We start from the raw sequence: 12,811 nt of genomic DNA, 5'->3' as shown, positions 1-12,811 counted from the left end.
ATCTGTTCTTCAGTTTTGTGTGTAATAAAAACCAAAACAATACAGAAGTTTGAGAATATTAAGATCATAAACAGGATGAGAACCAACCACAGTTTGACTTTGTCTTGCTGTAGATAAATCAGGCCAAAATTAATCTGCTCCATTAGACGGACAAGCAGGAAAAATGTGGAGAACAGCAAAATAAAAACCAAAAATGGAGAAAGAGTGACACCAAGCGGCGACAGACAGTACTGCAGCGTTTAAACAGGAGCCCAGGTTCGGTTCTATCTGATTTAGAACCTTAATTTGAAATCTGAACATTTATAAAGCCTCTTTAAGAACCGTTTTCTACACATTTTCCTTTATATTATATATATATATATATATATATATATATATATATATATATATATATATATATATATATATATATATATATATATATATATATATATATATATATATATATATATATATATATATATAAAAAAAAAAAAATTCCCTTCTCACCCACCGCGGGTGGTTCTTATCCTCTGAGCTCGGGTCCTCTACCAGAGGCCTGGGAGCTTGAGGGTTCTGCGCAGTATCTTGGCTGTGCCAAGGACTGCACATTTCTGGACTGAGATGTCTGATGTTGTTCCTGGGATCTGTTGTAGCCATTGGTCCAGTTTGGGGGTGACAACTGTAATTATTTAAACTTTTGTTAGTAAATATTAACTAATTAAAAAACTGTATTACATGCAAAATATCTCATTAAGTTTGAGTAAAACATCTGAAGGTGGTTTAACTTAAAAATCACCTGCTGCCTCTAATTTAATTCAACATGAAAATTGTTTGTGTTTTAACTCAGAAATTAAAGTTCATGAAGTTGATTTAACAAGAGACAAGTCATCAAACATTGTTTTTTTAGTTTTTAAATCTTGAGTTAAGCTTCAACTTAATGTTGAAATTAAATCAAATGATTATTTCACAATATGCAAGAAAAAACTGTCCTCACCTGGTTAAACAGCAAATATTGCTCTATTATTTCACTGACAATATCAAGTTAAAATAACTGTTTATTTTACTTCAAATTCTTGTTTCAAACTTGGATCAAGATCTAAATAAGTAGTTTTATTAATAATTACCCTAAGCAATAATTATAGTTACTCATGGCTAAAAGTTGCACTTCACTAAGAGCAGTACTACTTCAACATTAATTTACTCAAAGGTAAAAAGTTTCCGTCCAAGAAATGATTCAATAAAGAGTAAAAATCTGTTTGGTAAAAAAGTGACTCAAGTAATGATGAAAAGATCATTTAATATTTAAAAATTACATCATCAGATGGAGCAAATATAAACTTATGAGAAAGTTTTGGTATTTTAAGGAAAAAAATGTCAATGATCCATAAATGTAAGAAAATAACAAAATCAGACAAAAGAAAACTAAATATTCAGTTTGGAGCTAAATAATTTAGTTAGCAAAGTAAATATTTAGTTTGTAAACTAAACACATTGCTGGGATCATTTTTGCTCACATATTCAATAAAATCCACATTTTTAATACATCAGTAGTTCCTGATAAACTAATAATTACCCAGAGATGAACAAAAAAACAAGACCTCTCACTCTGAGTCATTTTAGAATCAGAACTGAACTCAGACTACAGAGTCAGATGTGAAAGATTAACGCTGCCCTGCTGCTTCCAGCAGCTGGTGATGAATCTGAACAGAGATGAAGAATCTCCAGATGATCAGATCATCTCCAGTTTCCTCTTTAAAACTCACAGTTTCAATCTGATCAATAAGTTTTTATTTGGACTTTGTGATCTTCATGCTGAGATCATCAGAGCTGCTGCTTGATCACTGAGATCTTCATCGGTACGATCTTTAATGTTTTAGTAGTGGAGAAGAGTGGAAACATCTTGTCAGTGAAGGTGTGTGTGAAGGTGTGTATGTGTGTGTTAGTATCCAGATCAGAGAAGGACAGCTTTCCTCTGTCCCAGTCCAGATTCACTCTGATCCTCTGGAGATTCTTCTGGACTGAGAGACGAGTGGAAGGAGCTGGTGGAGAAAATGCTGAGTATTTACCTGAAGAGAACCAAATAAACAACAATCCAGATTTTATGTATCCCTTCCTCTGAACAGACTCTTCTAACACACCAAGTAACCAGTCTTCACTGTCTCCAACATCAACATCCCAGCTGTGGTTCCCTGAGTTAAAACCATCAGAACTCAGAACAGACCAGCACCAGTAATAATCAAATCTCTCTGGATTATCAGGAAGCTGCTGTTTCTCTCCTTTCCTCCCATTGGTCAGATCTTCAGACAGATGGAGTCCTGGACCAGCCGTGTTTGGGTCCAGAACCAGAGGAGTGTAGGTCACCATGTTCTCCATGTTGCTCCAGATGTTGAAGGCCAGGTTGCCCAGATGTTTGGCCTGGTCTATCAGAGCTCCTGAGGGCAGCTGTGGATCCTCCAGCAGGGGGCAGCGCTGGACTCTTTCCACTGCAGCCTTGTAGTTGTGCAGGAATGAGACGTCTTCAGCTCTCAGCTCCTCCTCTGTGGCTCTGACTGTGTCTGAAAGAGCTGCTATCTCTCTGCTCAGAGCCTCCATCTTCTCCTTCATCATCCCTCTCTTCTGCTCCTCTTCCTCCCTCAGTGCAGCCAGCCTGGCCTCCTCTTCCTCTGCTAGAAACTGATGAAGCTGCTTAAACTGCTCCATAATCTGCCTCTCTGTGTGTCGGGCCTGGACCTTCAGGTGTTCTGCTGTCTGATCAAACTCCTCCTGAACTTTCTTCCTGAGCTCCCAGCTTCTTCTTTAAAGGCTCCAGAGTTTCCTGAAGGTTCTTCTTGTGTTGCTGAGCAGCTTCATCGATGGGTTTGAATTTATGGTTTTTGTGTAAATCTGAATGACTGCAGACGAGACAAACTGGCTGCTGATGGTCCAGACAGAAGAGTTTGAGTTTCTCAGAGTGCAGAGAGCAGAGATCCTCTGAAGCTCTCTGCTCTCTCTGCTGTAAGAAAGACTCACAGAGATTCTTCAGAGCCAGATTAAAAGGTGGTCTATCTTTAGAAGATCTCCTTTTACAAAGTGGACACTCTCTTCCTGGTTTCTCTCTCCAATATTTCTGCAGACACTCCTTACAGAAGCTGTGGCTACATGACAGAAGAACCGGATCCTTAAATATTTCCACACAGACCGGACAGCAGAGATCATCGTCTGATCTGGAAGCCATTTTGTCTCAGAGTGAAGCTGAAATCACAGCAGACAGAAAGTCAAACCAGGAAGTCAGTTTCTCTCCTGTAGAAACTTTCTGAACTTACTTTGACTTTGATTGTCTTGTTTTTCCTCCTGCAGCAGTCTGTGTTTCAGTGTCTAGTTGCTCAGTTCTCTCTCTGTTCTCCTTGTTCAGTGTTAGTTTGATTTCAGTCGGAGACGAAGGCAGGAGTCAGAATTCATCCTCAGGGTGTTTAGTCTATGAGTTTTTCTCTCAACTGTTTCCTGTTTTATCCTCAGGTGTTCCTGTTGGAATCAGTCTTTAAGCGGAGATGTGGCGCCCTCTAGAGGATATAATATAATCTGCAGTTTTAGAAAAACTCTACAGTTTTTTCAGATCTTTTTTTCCTCTCATAAAACTCTTCCAGGGTCTCCACTATCTGGGAAATTCAAATGAACACATTTAATGTTGTTTCCTTCTGTTTGCTGTTTTTCTGTCACATTCAGACTCTGGAGGTGAAAATGGTGTTTGGTGTTGAGGAAAACTTTCCCTGTTTTCACTACAAATGGATCCAGAATCAGAAATGTTTCGATCTAAATTTGATCAATGCTCTGACATTTTTTAAATCTGTAGCAGAAAACTGGAATACTGTAAATATTACAGAAAGAACTTTAAATGTCTGATAACTCATCCCAGTTATATTATGCCAATTATAACAAGCTTTTATCTCAAATTAAAAAAAGATTTGGAGAGATGTCAAATTCTCCCACTATCTCTAGTGGGCAGGGTGGAAACAATCAGGATGAATGTGCTACCATGGATACTTTTCCTCTTTAACTCTCTCCTGGTGGTAGTTCCTAACATCACCTTTAAACTGTGGGACAGACTCATATCTAAATTCATCTATTAAAACAAACGTCCGAGTGAGATTAAACTTCTGTGTTCCTCTGAAGACTCAGGTGGCCTGGCCCTCCCACATCTTAAGAGTTATTATTGAGCAGCACAACTTAGGGCTCTGGTTGGATAAAGATACTAAATGGTTTCAGTTGGAGCAATGCTCTTTAACTAATTTAATTTCAATTATAGGCTTAACCTTTTTAAGTAGGGAACAATGGTGGAAACTTACGATACAAAATGAATGGATTGTGTTTACACTGAGAGGGAAAATATGAGGAAGAAATTAAGGTTGTCACTTTCATTATCACGATCATCTAGAATAACCGGCATCGCTGATTTTATACCTACAAAACTCGATGGGAGATTTGGTAAATGGGCAGACAGAGGCTTAATTACAAAACTTTTCAGATTAAGTCAATATCTCTCTAATCTTAAGGAACAGGAATCATAGGATAGAGCTGCAGTTATCGGCCATCTTTGCTCCATCAGCCTGAACAGTCTGTGGAAAGTCCTGTTCCAACGAGTGCTTACATCTTGTCTGAGCTTGTGTGCTGCTGTTCCATCTGCTGCTGCTCATCCTTCAGCTTTGTGAAGCCAGTTCACTTTTTAAAATGTTGAACTAGACATCTTGCAGCTGCCACACTTGGAGATGCTCTGGTTGCTCTTCAGAGCGTTCTGTACCACCAGGTTCAGGGTGTGCTTTGCACACCTCACAGATGCCCACTTATGCTTTCCTGCCAAAATCTTCACTGCTGCTACAATATTGGCACCATTGTCATGGATGACAGCTTTGACTTTCTCAGGTGGAACATCAAACTTTGCAATAACATCCTCCAGCCACTTTGCAATGTTTGCTGCTGTGTCTCTCTTCATTGTCGTCAGGCTGTGGACTCCATTTTCCAGTCCTCTCCAACAAAGCGGCTCGTCACAACAAAATACGCCTCTGTGGCAACGCTGGTCCAAATGTCTGCTGTGAGATCAATGCTGTCCGTCTCTTTTACGATGTTTCTCAACTCGTCTTTAATTTCCTCAGACTTTTTCCTCCACCATTTTTATAAAGTAGATCCTGGAAGGAAGGACATGATTTGGATTGAAGGTGGAGATAATCTTCTGGAATCCTTCATCTTCCACCACAGACAGCGGCTGCATGTCTGTGATGATCAGATTTAAAATGCTCTTTCTGAACTATGCTGCATGAACAACCAAACATCCAGGAATCCTTTGAATGAAACTGTCCAACGTATGATATAGAGCATGATATAGGTTTGATATACAGCAGTAGCAAGAAAAAACCCTACTAACTAAATATTCTCCCTAAATATCTTAAATAAATCAGGATGGAAGCACAGCATTAAATAAATGTGCTTCAGTTTATGCCTTCAATCTGTTGCTGCAGCTTTTATTGTTAAACTTACATTAAGTCCTGGATAGTTTTTTTAAACTCACACAATTTACAGACAACATTATAATAGAAAATTTCATTTTCAGCCTTATATTATTTTGATGAAACTGATGATAATTTTCTACTATTAATTTACTGATTATATCTGCTGTGTTTTTGTATTTCTGTAAGATGTGTTTTTCCCTAAAAGCAGTTTCCAGATAATGTTCGATGTTTCTGCAGCTGTGATAGTATAAGAAACCTGAAGACATCTTGGGTAAAATGCTTAACCTGTAAATAACCCAACTTATTTGTTCTACTCTCCTTTTCAGCGCTTATTGCCTTTTTGCTTGTTGACTTCCAGTTTTTGAATTTGATGCTTTTGTTTTGATGAGAGAACTTCTGCTGTTTATGTTGTGCAGCGGCAGCTTGGCAACAGAAAGAACAGAAACAAGTTGTAACAAGATTGTAAATGCATCTTATTATCAGAGGCCCCATAATAGAGGCACAAGGCATATTTATTTTGTAAATAAATAAATTTATTTTATTGATTGATTGAAATTGTGAATTTGCTGTATTGTACAAGAATATTGGTATAGTTTTTGAATCAAAGTTGATATTTTTAGTAGTGAACATTATTTTTTTTATTCAAACGTTAAGGCTGTAAGAGCGTTGTTTGTAGCTTACACTGTCTTCTGTTTGTCTTTGTTACAGCTCTTACAGTGAAACTCAGGGTTTACTCCCAATAAACCTGTTCATCAGCAAAGCCAAGATCCTTCATTTGAGGAGGGTCTGCTACACAGGCAATTGTGTTAAAGGACTGTCATATGTGGGATGTAGTTTGTTTGACCCTGAACCCACGAGTAACTGACAAAAAAGGATTAAAAGTTTCTCCTGAAATCCTTATCAGCTCTCTTTCCTGAGATAAAATCGTCCAAGAGCTGAGGGATAGTTCATGAGGTGGGGGTTAGGGTTGTCTTGTGGTCCATCTGGGAATAGAGATAAGATCAGACTTTGGTGGGTCTTTTCCTTGCTGTGACTATATAACGATGTGATGTGACTGTGTTCAGTGAGATGGGTCTTCAAATGCTTTTGCCTTCAAATAAAAAAACTTAAAATCAAAGATTAATCTTTCTCTTATTGAAATAGTTTCTAATTCTTTGATTAATGAAATTTCCATAAAAACACCAAGTAGCAATTATGTTTAGTTGGTAGATCTAACATTAGCAAACAATGTGCCTCAATTTACATTTATAACATGACAGATAATCACACATTTAGGTTAACATATTTTGCAAAGAGAACATGAACTATACCTTTTAGCAGCTGTGGAAGAGCTTGATGCATACAGCGGGTGTTTTCTCTTCAGATGCTGCAGCATCAATGATGAGTTGTTGTGGTACGCCAATTCTGCTCTGCAGTGGATGCATTGCACTGTGTTATCTTTTCTCTTTAGCCTAAAATGTTCCCAGACTTTTCAGTTTTTGTTGCTTTCGAGGTTCTTCTTCCAAGCATTCTCCGTTTCCCTCCATAGCTACAAACTATGGCACATATGTGCCAAGAGTTAGCATTGTGCAACATAAAAACCTTCCAGCTAGACCGCAGTGGGCTGAAGAGTTTAACAGTATTATTTATTACATTACATTTAACGAAGCTTCGAGGCAGATTAATTTTCCTTGAGGATTTTTAGTAATTGAGGTAATCAAATTATTCAAGGAATCGTTTCAGTTCTAGTCTGAATTGCAGAGAGTTTAACTGGAAACTAAGAAAGAGATTTTTTAAAACCCCAATGGTGATACACAGTTATGATAGTAATGCTAGCGCCCTCTGCTGGTCAAAATGTGGACAGATGGAGGATTTTCCCCACATATTTTGAGAGTGTCCTATGGGAAAACTCCATTGGGTAAAAGGGGCAATAGGGAAAATATTAAACTTCACTACAATCTTGGAAATTCGCCATTTAGTTTTGGATGATATAAACTTTGCTGCTGGAGAAATTGATACAGTTTATACTGTGGCAACCTGGGTGGATTTTCTTTATTATGAAACCCAAATGTAAGATGTTAAAATTTACGATAGGGGAAACCGACAGCGCCACCTGGAATAACTCCAGGAAAATAGAGTAGTAATAAGGACACAGGTAGGTTCTACTGGAAATGAGACAAGATTCAGACAGTTCTACAAAAAATTTATTAAACTTCAATATGTTGTTTAAATTAACAACAACCTGAAATTGAATGGTTAAAACAGTGAATGCCTTTTTAATGAAGTTGATTATAAAATGTTTAAATTTCAAAGGAAACTGAGGCTTACCAGTGGGGGGAAGTAGTGAGGAAAGGGGCAACATCCAGTGAAGATAAAGGGACGAAATCCTGGACACTACAAAAACACACACAAAAAAAGGGTGCTCCACAAAACACCACCACCAGGGATCACCACCGCCACCACAGAAGCTTCAGTCCCTAAAAGAAAGACAAAAAATCAAACAATATGAGTAAAACAGTGATACAATAGCACTACAATATTGCTTTTTATCCCATTCGTAGTGCCATCAATGCTCCCGGCAGTGGGGGACAGTTCATACAAATCTTTTAAAACAATGCATCGTAGGCAAAACAGCAGCGAGTGTACATCCAAATATAATAGTCGTCAGGGACTCAGCAGGAGGCTAAAAAATAGAGTAGATTATTAATACAACTGCTGATAAAAACTATAACTTACGGTAGCTGCTTACCTGTAAATTACCACACTGCCAGATAAACAGATCCACAAGTTCGCCTATGCAGCGCAGCTGTAACAAAACACTACGTAAAGGCTTCGTTTACATGAGATGGATGTTACCTAGCCACGCTAGCGCTTACCTTCCCGGCAGCAAACAAACGAACAGATTGGTCCAGGAGTTGGAGCAGCAGCAAGGGAGGCTAAACAGATCAGACCAGCTTGCATTAATTGCTACGATAAAAGCTGACAAACAAAGAAACAGCCATGCTTACCCAGCACAGCTCAGCAAACAAAGGAAGCAGAATGAGTTGACGTCATGACGCAAGTAGTCTTGTGGCAGGTAGAGACCTGCTTATATGCAGCAGCTGAAATTGGCCTTAAAGTGGCAGCATACCATTCATGATGCTACAATATGTCGAAGCCCTTGTGTTAATTGCTCATCAGGTTATTACTGCAAACTGGCTGAAACCACATCCACCAATCCTGGAACAATGGATTCGGAGCTGAAGACTGTCAACTTAATGGAGGAAATAACTGCAACTCTGAGACTGAGGAAGGACATTTATATAAGAAGATGGTCTTCTGTTATCTCTTACCTGGAACAATGGACTTCAGTCTTTGTGATATTTGGGGAAAATGATCTTAACTACATGTCTGTAGAGCTAATTCTGTGAAAATGGGGCAATGTGTTCATACTTATGTGTGGACCATGTCAAGAAACTGTTCTAAAAAAGCTTTTCTAAAAAGTCATAAGAATGAATTTTATGTTCTTGTTAACATGACTACACACAGCATACTCTCAAAATGTTCACCTTTCTATCAACATATCAACAACTACAAACTGACTCTTATCTTTTACAGTTAGTCGTCTTGTTCTCACTTGTTTATGGGTCGATCCACCAGTGATAGTTGGGCTTTGTGCTCCTTAATATGGAGGGATTTCCAAGGAAACTGCAGACTGATATTTTCCTGATGAAGCCTTTGACATGCCAGGAAAAAACTGCAGTTAACAAAACACCAACTAAAAATACATTATACAGAAACAGGAACCTCCCACGTAGCTTATTACTAAATGAATATGCTAAATGTTGTGAACTAAGGTAAAGCTAAATGCCTTGCTTAGTTACTGACGCTACTAGTTATTTTAACCAGCATGAAAACCAACTGCAAACCAACTGCAAAGGGTTAATTTGATCCAGTATCAAGTTGCATTACCAAACTAGCCAAGATGGCGTCAAGTAGCTAGCTTGTTAGCTGTGATGCTAGCGTGCATTGGTATTGTCTGGTACAGCAATGTGACCCAGATAAAACCTCTTAAATTAATCACAAACCACATAAATAATCAATATTGATGTGGTTTGTGATATAAACCGACCGATTATGACACATTTAGAAGCAACAGAACAGGATTTCTCTGCTTGCTGCTCACCGTCACTTGGACCGGAGTCCTGGGAAAATTCAACCTCTTCTGCTTCTCCTGTCTTATGACCGATGACAACCAACTTAAAGGGACTTTACTGCCACCTACTGGTGAAGGACATTGTGTCTGATTCCCCATTTCACTCCTCATAACTTCAATGAAACCCAATCACATAATTGTTATTTTACAACTTTAATTATTTCAAATTTTGTTAGTAAATTTTAACTAATTTAAAAAAACTGCATTACATGCAAAATGTCTCATTAAGTTTGAGTAAAACATCTGAAGGTGGTTTAACTTAAAAATCACCTGCTGCCTCTATTTTAATTCAACATGAAAATTGTTTGTGTTTTAACTCAGAAATTAAAGTTCATGAATTTTTTAACAAGATAAGTCATCTAAACATTGTTTTTTTAGTTCTTAAATCTTGAGTTAAGTTTTAACTCAATGTTGGAAATTAAACCAAATAATTATTTCACAATATGCAAGAAAAAACTGTCCTCACCTGGTTAAACAGCAAACATTGCTCTATTATTTCACTGACAATATCAAGTTAAAATAACTGTTTATTTTACTTCAAATTCTTGTTTCAAACTTGGATCAAGATCTAAATAAGTAGTTTTATTAATAATTACCCTAAGCAATAATTATAGTTACTCATGGCTAAAAGTTGCACTTCACTAAGAGTAGTACTACTTCAACATTAATTTACTCAAAGGTAAAAAGTTTCCGTCCAAGAAATGATTCAATAAAGAGTAAAAATCTGTTTGGTAAAAAAGTGACTCAAGTAATGATGAAAAGATCATTTAATATTTAAAAATTACATCATCAGATGGAGCAAATATAAACTTATGAGAAAGTTTTGGTATTTTAAGGAAAAAAATGTCAATGATCCATAAATGTAAGAAAATAACAAAATCAGACAAAAGAAAACTAAATATTCAGTTTGGAGCTAAATAATTTAGTTAGCAAAGTAAATATTTAGTTTGTAAACTAAACACATTGCTGGGATCATTTTTGCTCACATATTCAATAAAATCCACATTTTTAATACATCAGTAGTTCCTGATAAACTAATAATTACCCAGAGATGAACAAAAAAACAAGACCTCTCACTCTGAGTCATTTTAGAATCAGAGCTGAACTCAGACTACAGAGTCAGATGTGAAAGATTAACGCTGCCCTGCTGCTTCCAGCAGCTGGTGATGAATCTGAACAGAGATGAAGAATCTCCAGATGATCAGATCATCTCCAGTTTCCTCTTTAAAACTCACAGTTTCAATCTGATCAATAAGTTTTTATTTGGACTTTGTGATCTTCATGCTGAGATCATCAGAGCTGCTGCTTGATCACTGAGATCTTCATCGGTACGATCTTTAATGTTTTAGTAGTGTGGAAGAACGGAAACATCTTGTCAGTGAAGGTGTGTGTGAAGGTGTGTATGTGTGTGTTAGTATCCAGATCAGAGAAGGACAGCTTTCCTCTGTCCCAGTCCAGATTCACTCTGATCCTCTGGAGATTCTTCTGGACTGAGAGACGAGTGGAAGGAGCTGGTAGAGAACGTGCATAGCATTTACCTGAATAGAACCAAATAAACAACAATCCAGATTTTATGCCTCCCTTCCTCTGAACAGACTCTTCTAACACACCAAGGCTCCAGGCTTTACTGTCTCCAACATCAACATCCCAGCTGTGGTTCCCTGAGTTAAAACCATCAGAACTCAGAACAGACCAGCACCAGTAATAATCAAATCTCTCTGGATTATCAGGAAGCTGCTGTTTCTCTCCTTTCCTCCCATTGGTCAGATCTTCAGACAGATGGAGTGCTGGACCAGCCGTGTTTGGGTCCAGAACCAGAGGCGTGTAGGTCACCATGTTCTCCATGTTGCTCCAGATGTTGAAGGCCAGGTTGCCCAGATGTTTGGCCTGGTCTATCAGAGCTCCTGAGGGCAGCTGTGGATCCTCCAGCAGGGGGCAGCGCTGGACTCTTTCCACTGCAGCCTTGTAGTTGTGCAGGAATGAGACGTCTTCAGCTCTCAGCTCCTCCTCTGTGGCTCTGACTGTGTCTGAAAGAGCTGCTATCTCTCTGCTCAGAGCCTCCATCTTCTCCTTCATCATCCCTCTCTTCTGCTCCTCTTCCTCCCTCAGTGCAGCCAGCCTGGCCTCCTCTTCCTCTGCTAGAAACTGATGAAGCTGCTTAAACTGCTCCATAATCTGCCTCTCTGTGTGTCGGGCCTGGACCTTCAGGTGTTCTGCTGTCTGATCAAACTCCTCCTGAACTTTCTTCCTGAGCTCCAGCTTCTTCTTTAAAGGCTCCAGAGTTTCCTGAAGGTTCTTCTTGTGTTGCTGAGCAGCTTCATCGATGGGTTTGAATTTATGGTTTTTGTGTAAATCTGAATGACTGCAGACGAGACAAACTGGCTGCTGATGGTCCAGACAGAAGAGTTTGAGTTTCTCAGAGTGCAGAGAGCAGAGATCCTCTGAAGCTCTCTGCTCTCTCTGCTGTAAGAAAGACTCACAGAGATTCTTCAGAGCCAGATTTAAAGGTGGTCTATCTTTAGAAGATCTCCTTTTACAAAGTGGACACTCTCTTCCTGGTTTCTCTCTCCAATATTTCTGCAGACACTCCTTACAGAAGCTGTGGCTACATGACAGAAGAACCGGATCCTTAAATATTTCCAGACAGACCGGACAGCAGAGATCATCGTCTGATCTGGAAGCCATTTTGTCTCAGAGTGAAGCTGAAATCACAGCAGACAGAAAGTCAAACCAGGAAGTCAGTTTCTCTCCTGTAGAAACTTTCTGAACTTACTTTGACTTTGATTGTCTTGTTTTTCCTCCTGCAGCAGTCTGTGTTTCAGTGTCTAGTTGCTCAGTTCTCTCTCTGTTCTCCTTGTTCAGTGTTAGTTTGATTTCAGTCGCAGACGAAGGCAGGAGTCAGAATTCATCCTCAGGGTGTTTAGTCTATGAGTTTTTCTCTCAACTGTTTCCTGTTTTATCCTCAGGTGTTCCTGTTGGAATCAGTCTTTAGGCGGAGATGTGGCGCCCTCTAGAGGATATAATCTTAATCTGCAGTTTTAGAAAAACTCTACAGTTTTTTCTGATCCATCAGTTTGTTCCTGCTTTAAGTGAAAATATATTTTCCTCTCATAAAACTCTTCCAGGGTCTCCACTATCTGGGAAATTCAAATGAACACATTTAATGTTGTTTCCT

At 38.6% G+C, this 12,811-nt stretch overlaps 1 protein-coding gene, 1 long non-coding RNA gene and 1 pseudogene across 4 annotated transcripts; all 3 read right to left on the bottom strand.

The window, feature by feature from the left end:
* Nucleotides 1-1,288: 1,288 nt before the first annotated feature.
* LOC111609460 lies at nucleotides 1,289-3,454 on the bottom strand (annotated as a pseudogene).
* Nucleotides 3,455-6,788: 3,334 nt separating this feature from the next.
* On the bottom strand, nucleotides 6,789-8,459 carry LOC111609575. Of its 3 annotated transcripts, none has more exons than XR_002753189.1 (3): nucleotides 8,318-8,449; nucleotides 7,770-8,247; nucleotides 6,789-6,871 (listed from the first exon to the last, which is right to left on the bottom strand). It is a non-coding gene; the product is annotated as an uncharacterized LOC111609575 (long non-coding RNA). The 3 variants fall into 3 exon arrangements; XR_002753190.1 differs by lacking the exon at nucleotides 6,789-6,871 and adding an exon at nucleotides 8,450-8,459 and having other exon boundaries at nucleotides 7,628-8,247; nucleotides 8,318-8,377; XR_002753188.1 differs by lacking the exon at nucleotides 6,789-6,871 and having other exon boundaries at nucleotides 7,628-8,247.
* A 1,958-nt stretch (nucleotides 8,460-10,417) lies between these two features.
* LOC111609457 (nuclear factor 7, brain-like) lies at nucleotides 10,418-12,569 on the bottom strand. The gene is made up of 2 exons (XM_023337962.1): nucleotides 12,410-12,569; nucleotides 10,418-12,338 (listed from the first exon to the last, which is right to left on the bottom strand). Exon 2 carries the CDS (start codon nucleotides 12,319-12,321, stop codon nucleotides 10,930-10,932), a length of 1,392 nt encoding a protein of 463 aa, XP_023193730.1. The 5' UTR covers nucleotides 12,322-12,338; nucleotides 12,410-12,569; the 3' UTR covers nucleotides 10,418-10,929.
* Between the last annotated feature and the right edge of the window lie 242 nt (nucleotides 12,570-12,811).

The sequence above is a fragment of the Xiphophorus maculatus genome, chromosome 8, assembly GCF_002775205.1.
Source record: "Xiphophorus maculatus strain JP 163 A chromosome 8, X_maculatus-5.0-male, whole genome shotgun sequence".
In the NCBI taxonomy this organism is placed as follows: domain Eukaryota; kingdom Metazoa; phylum Chordata; class Actinopteri; order Cyprinodontiformes; family Poeciliidae; genus Xiphophorus; species Xiphophorus maculatus.
This window is presented reverse-complemented; position numbering and strand designations above follow the sequence as displayed.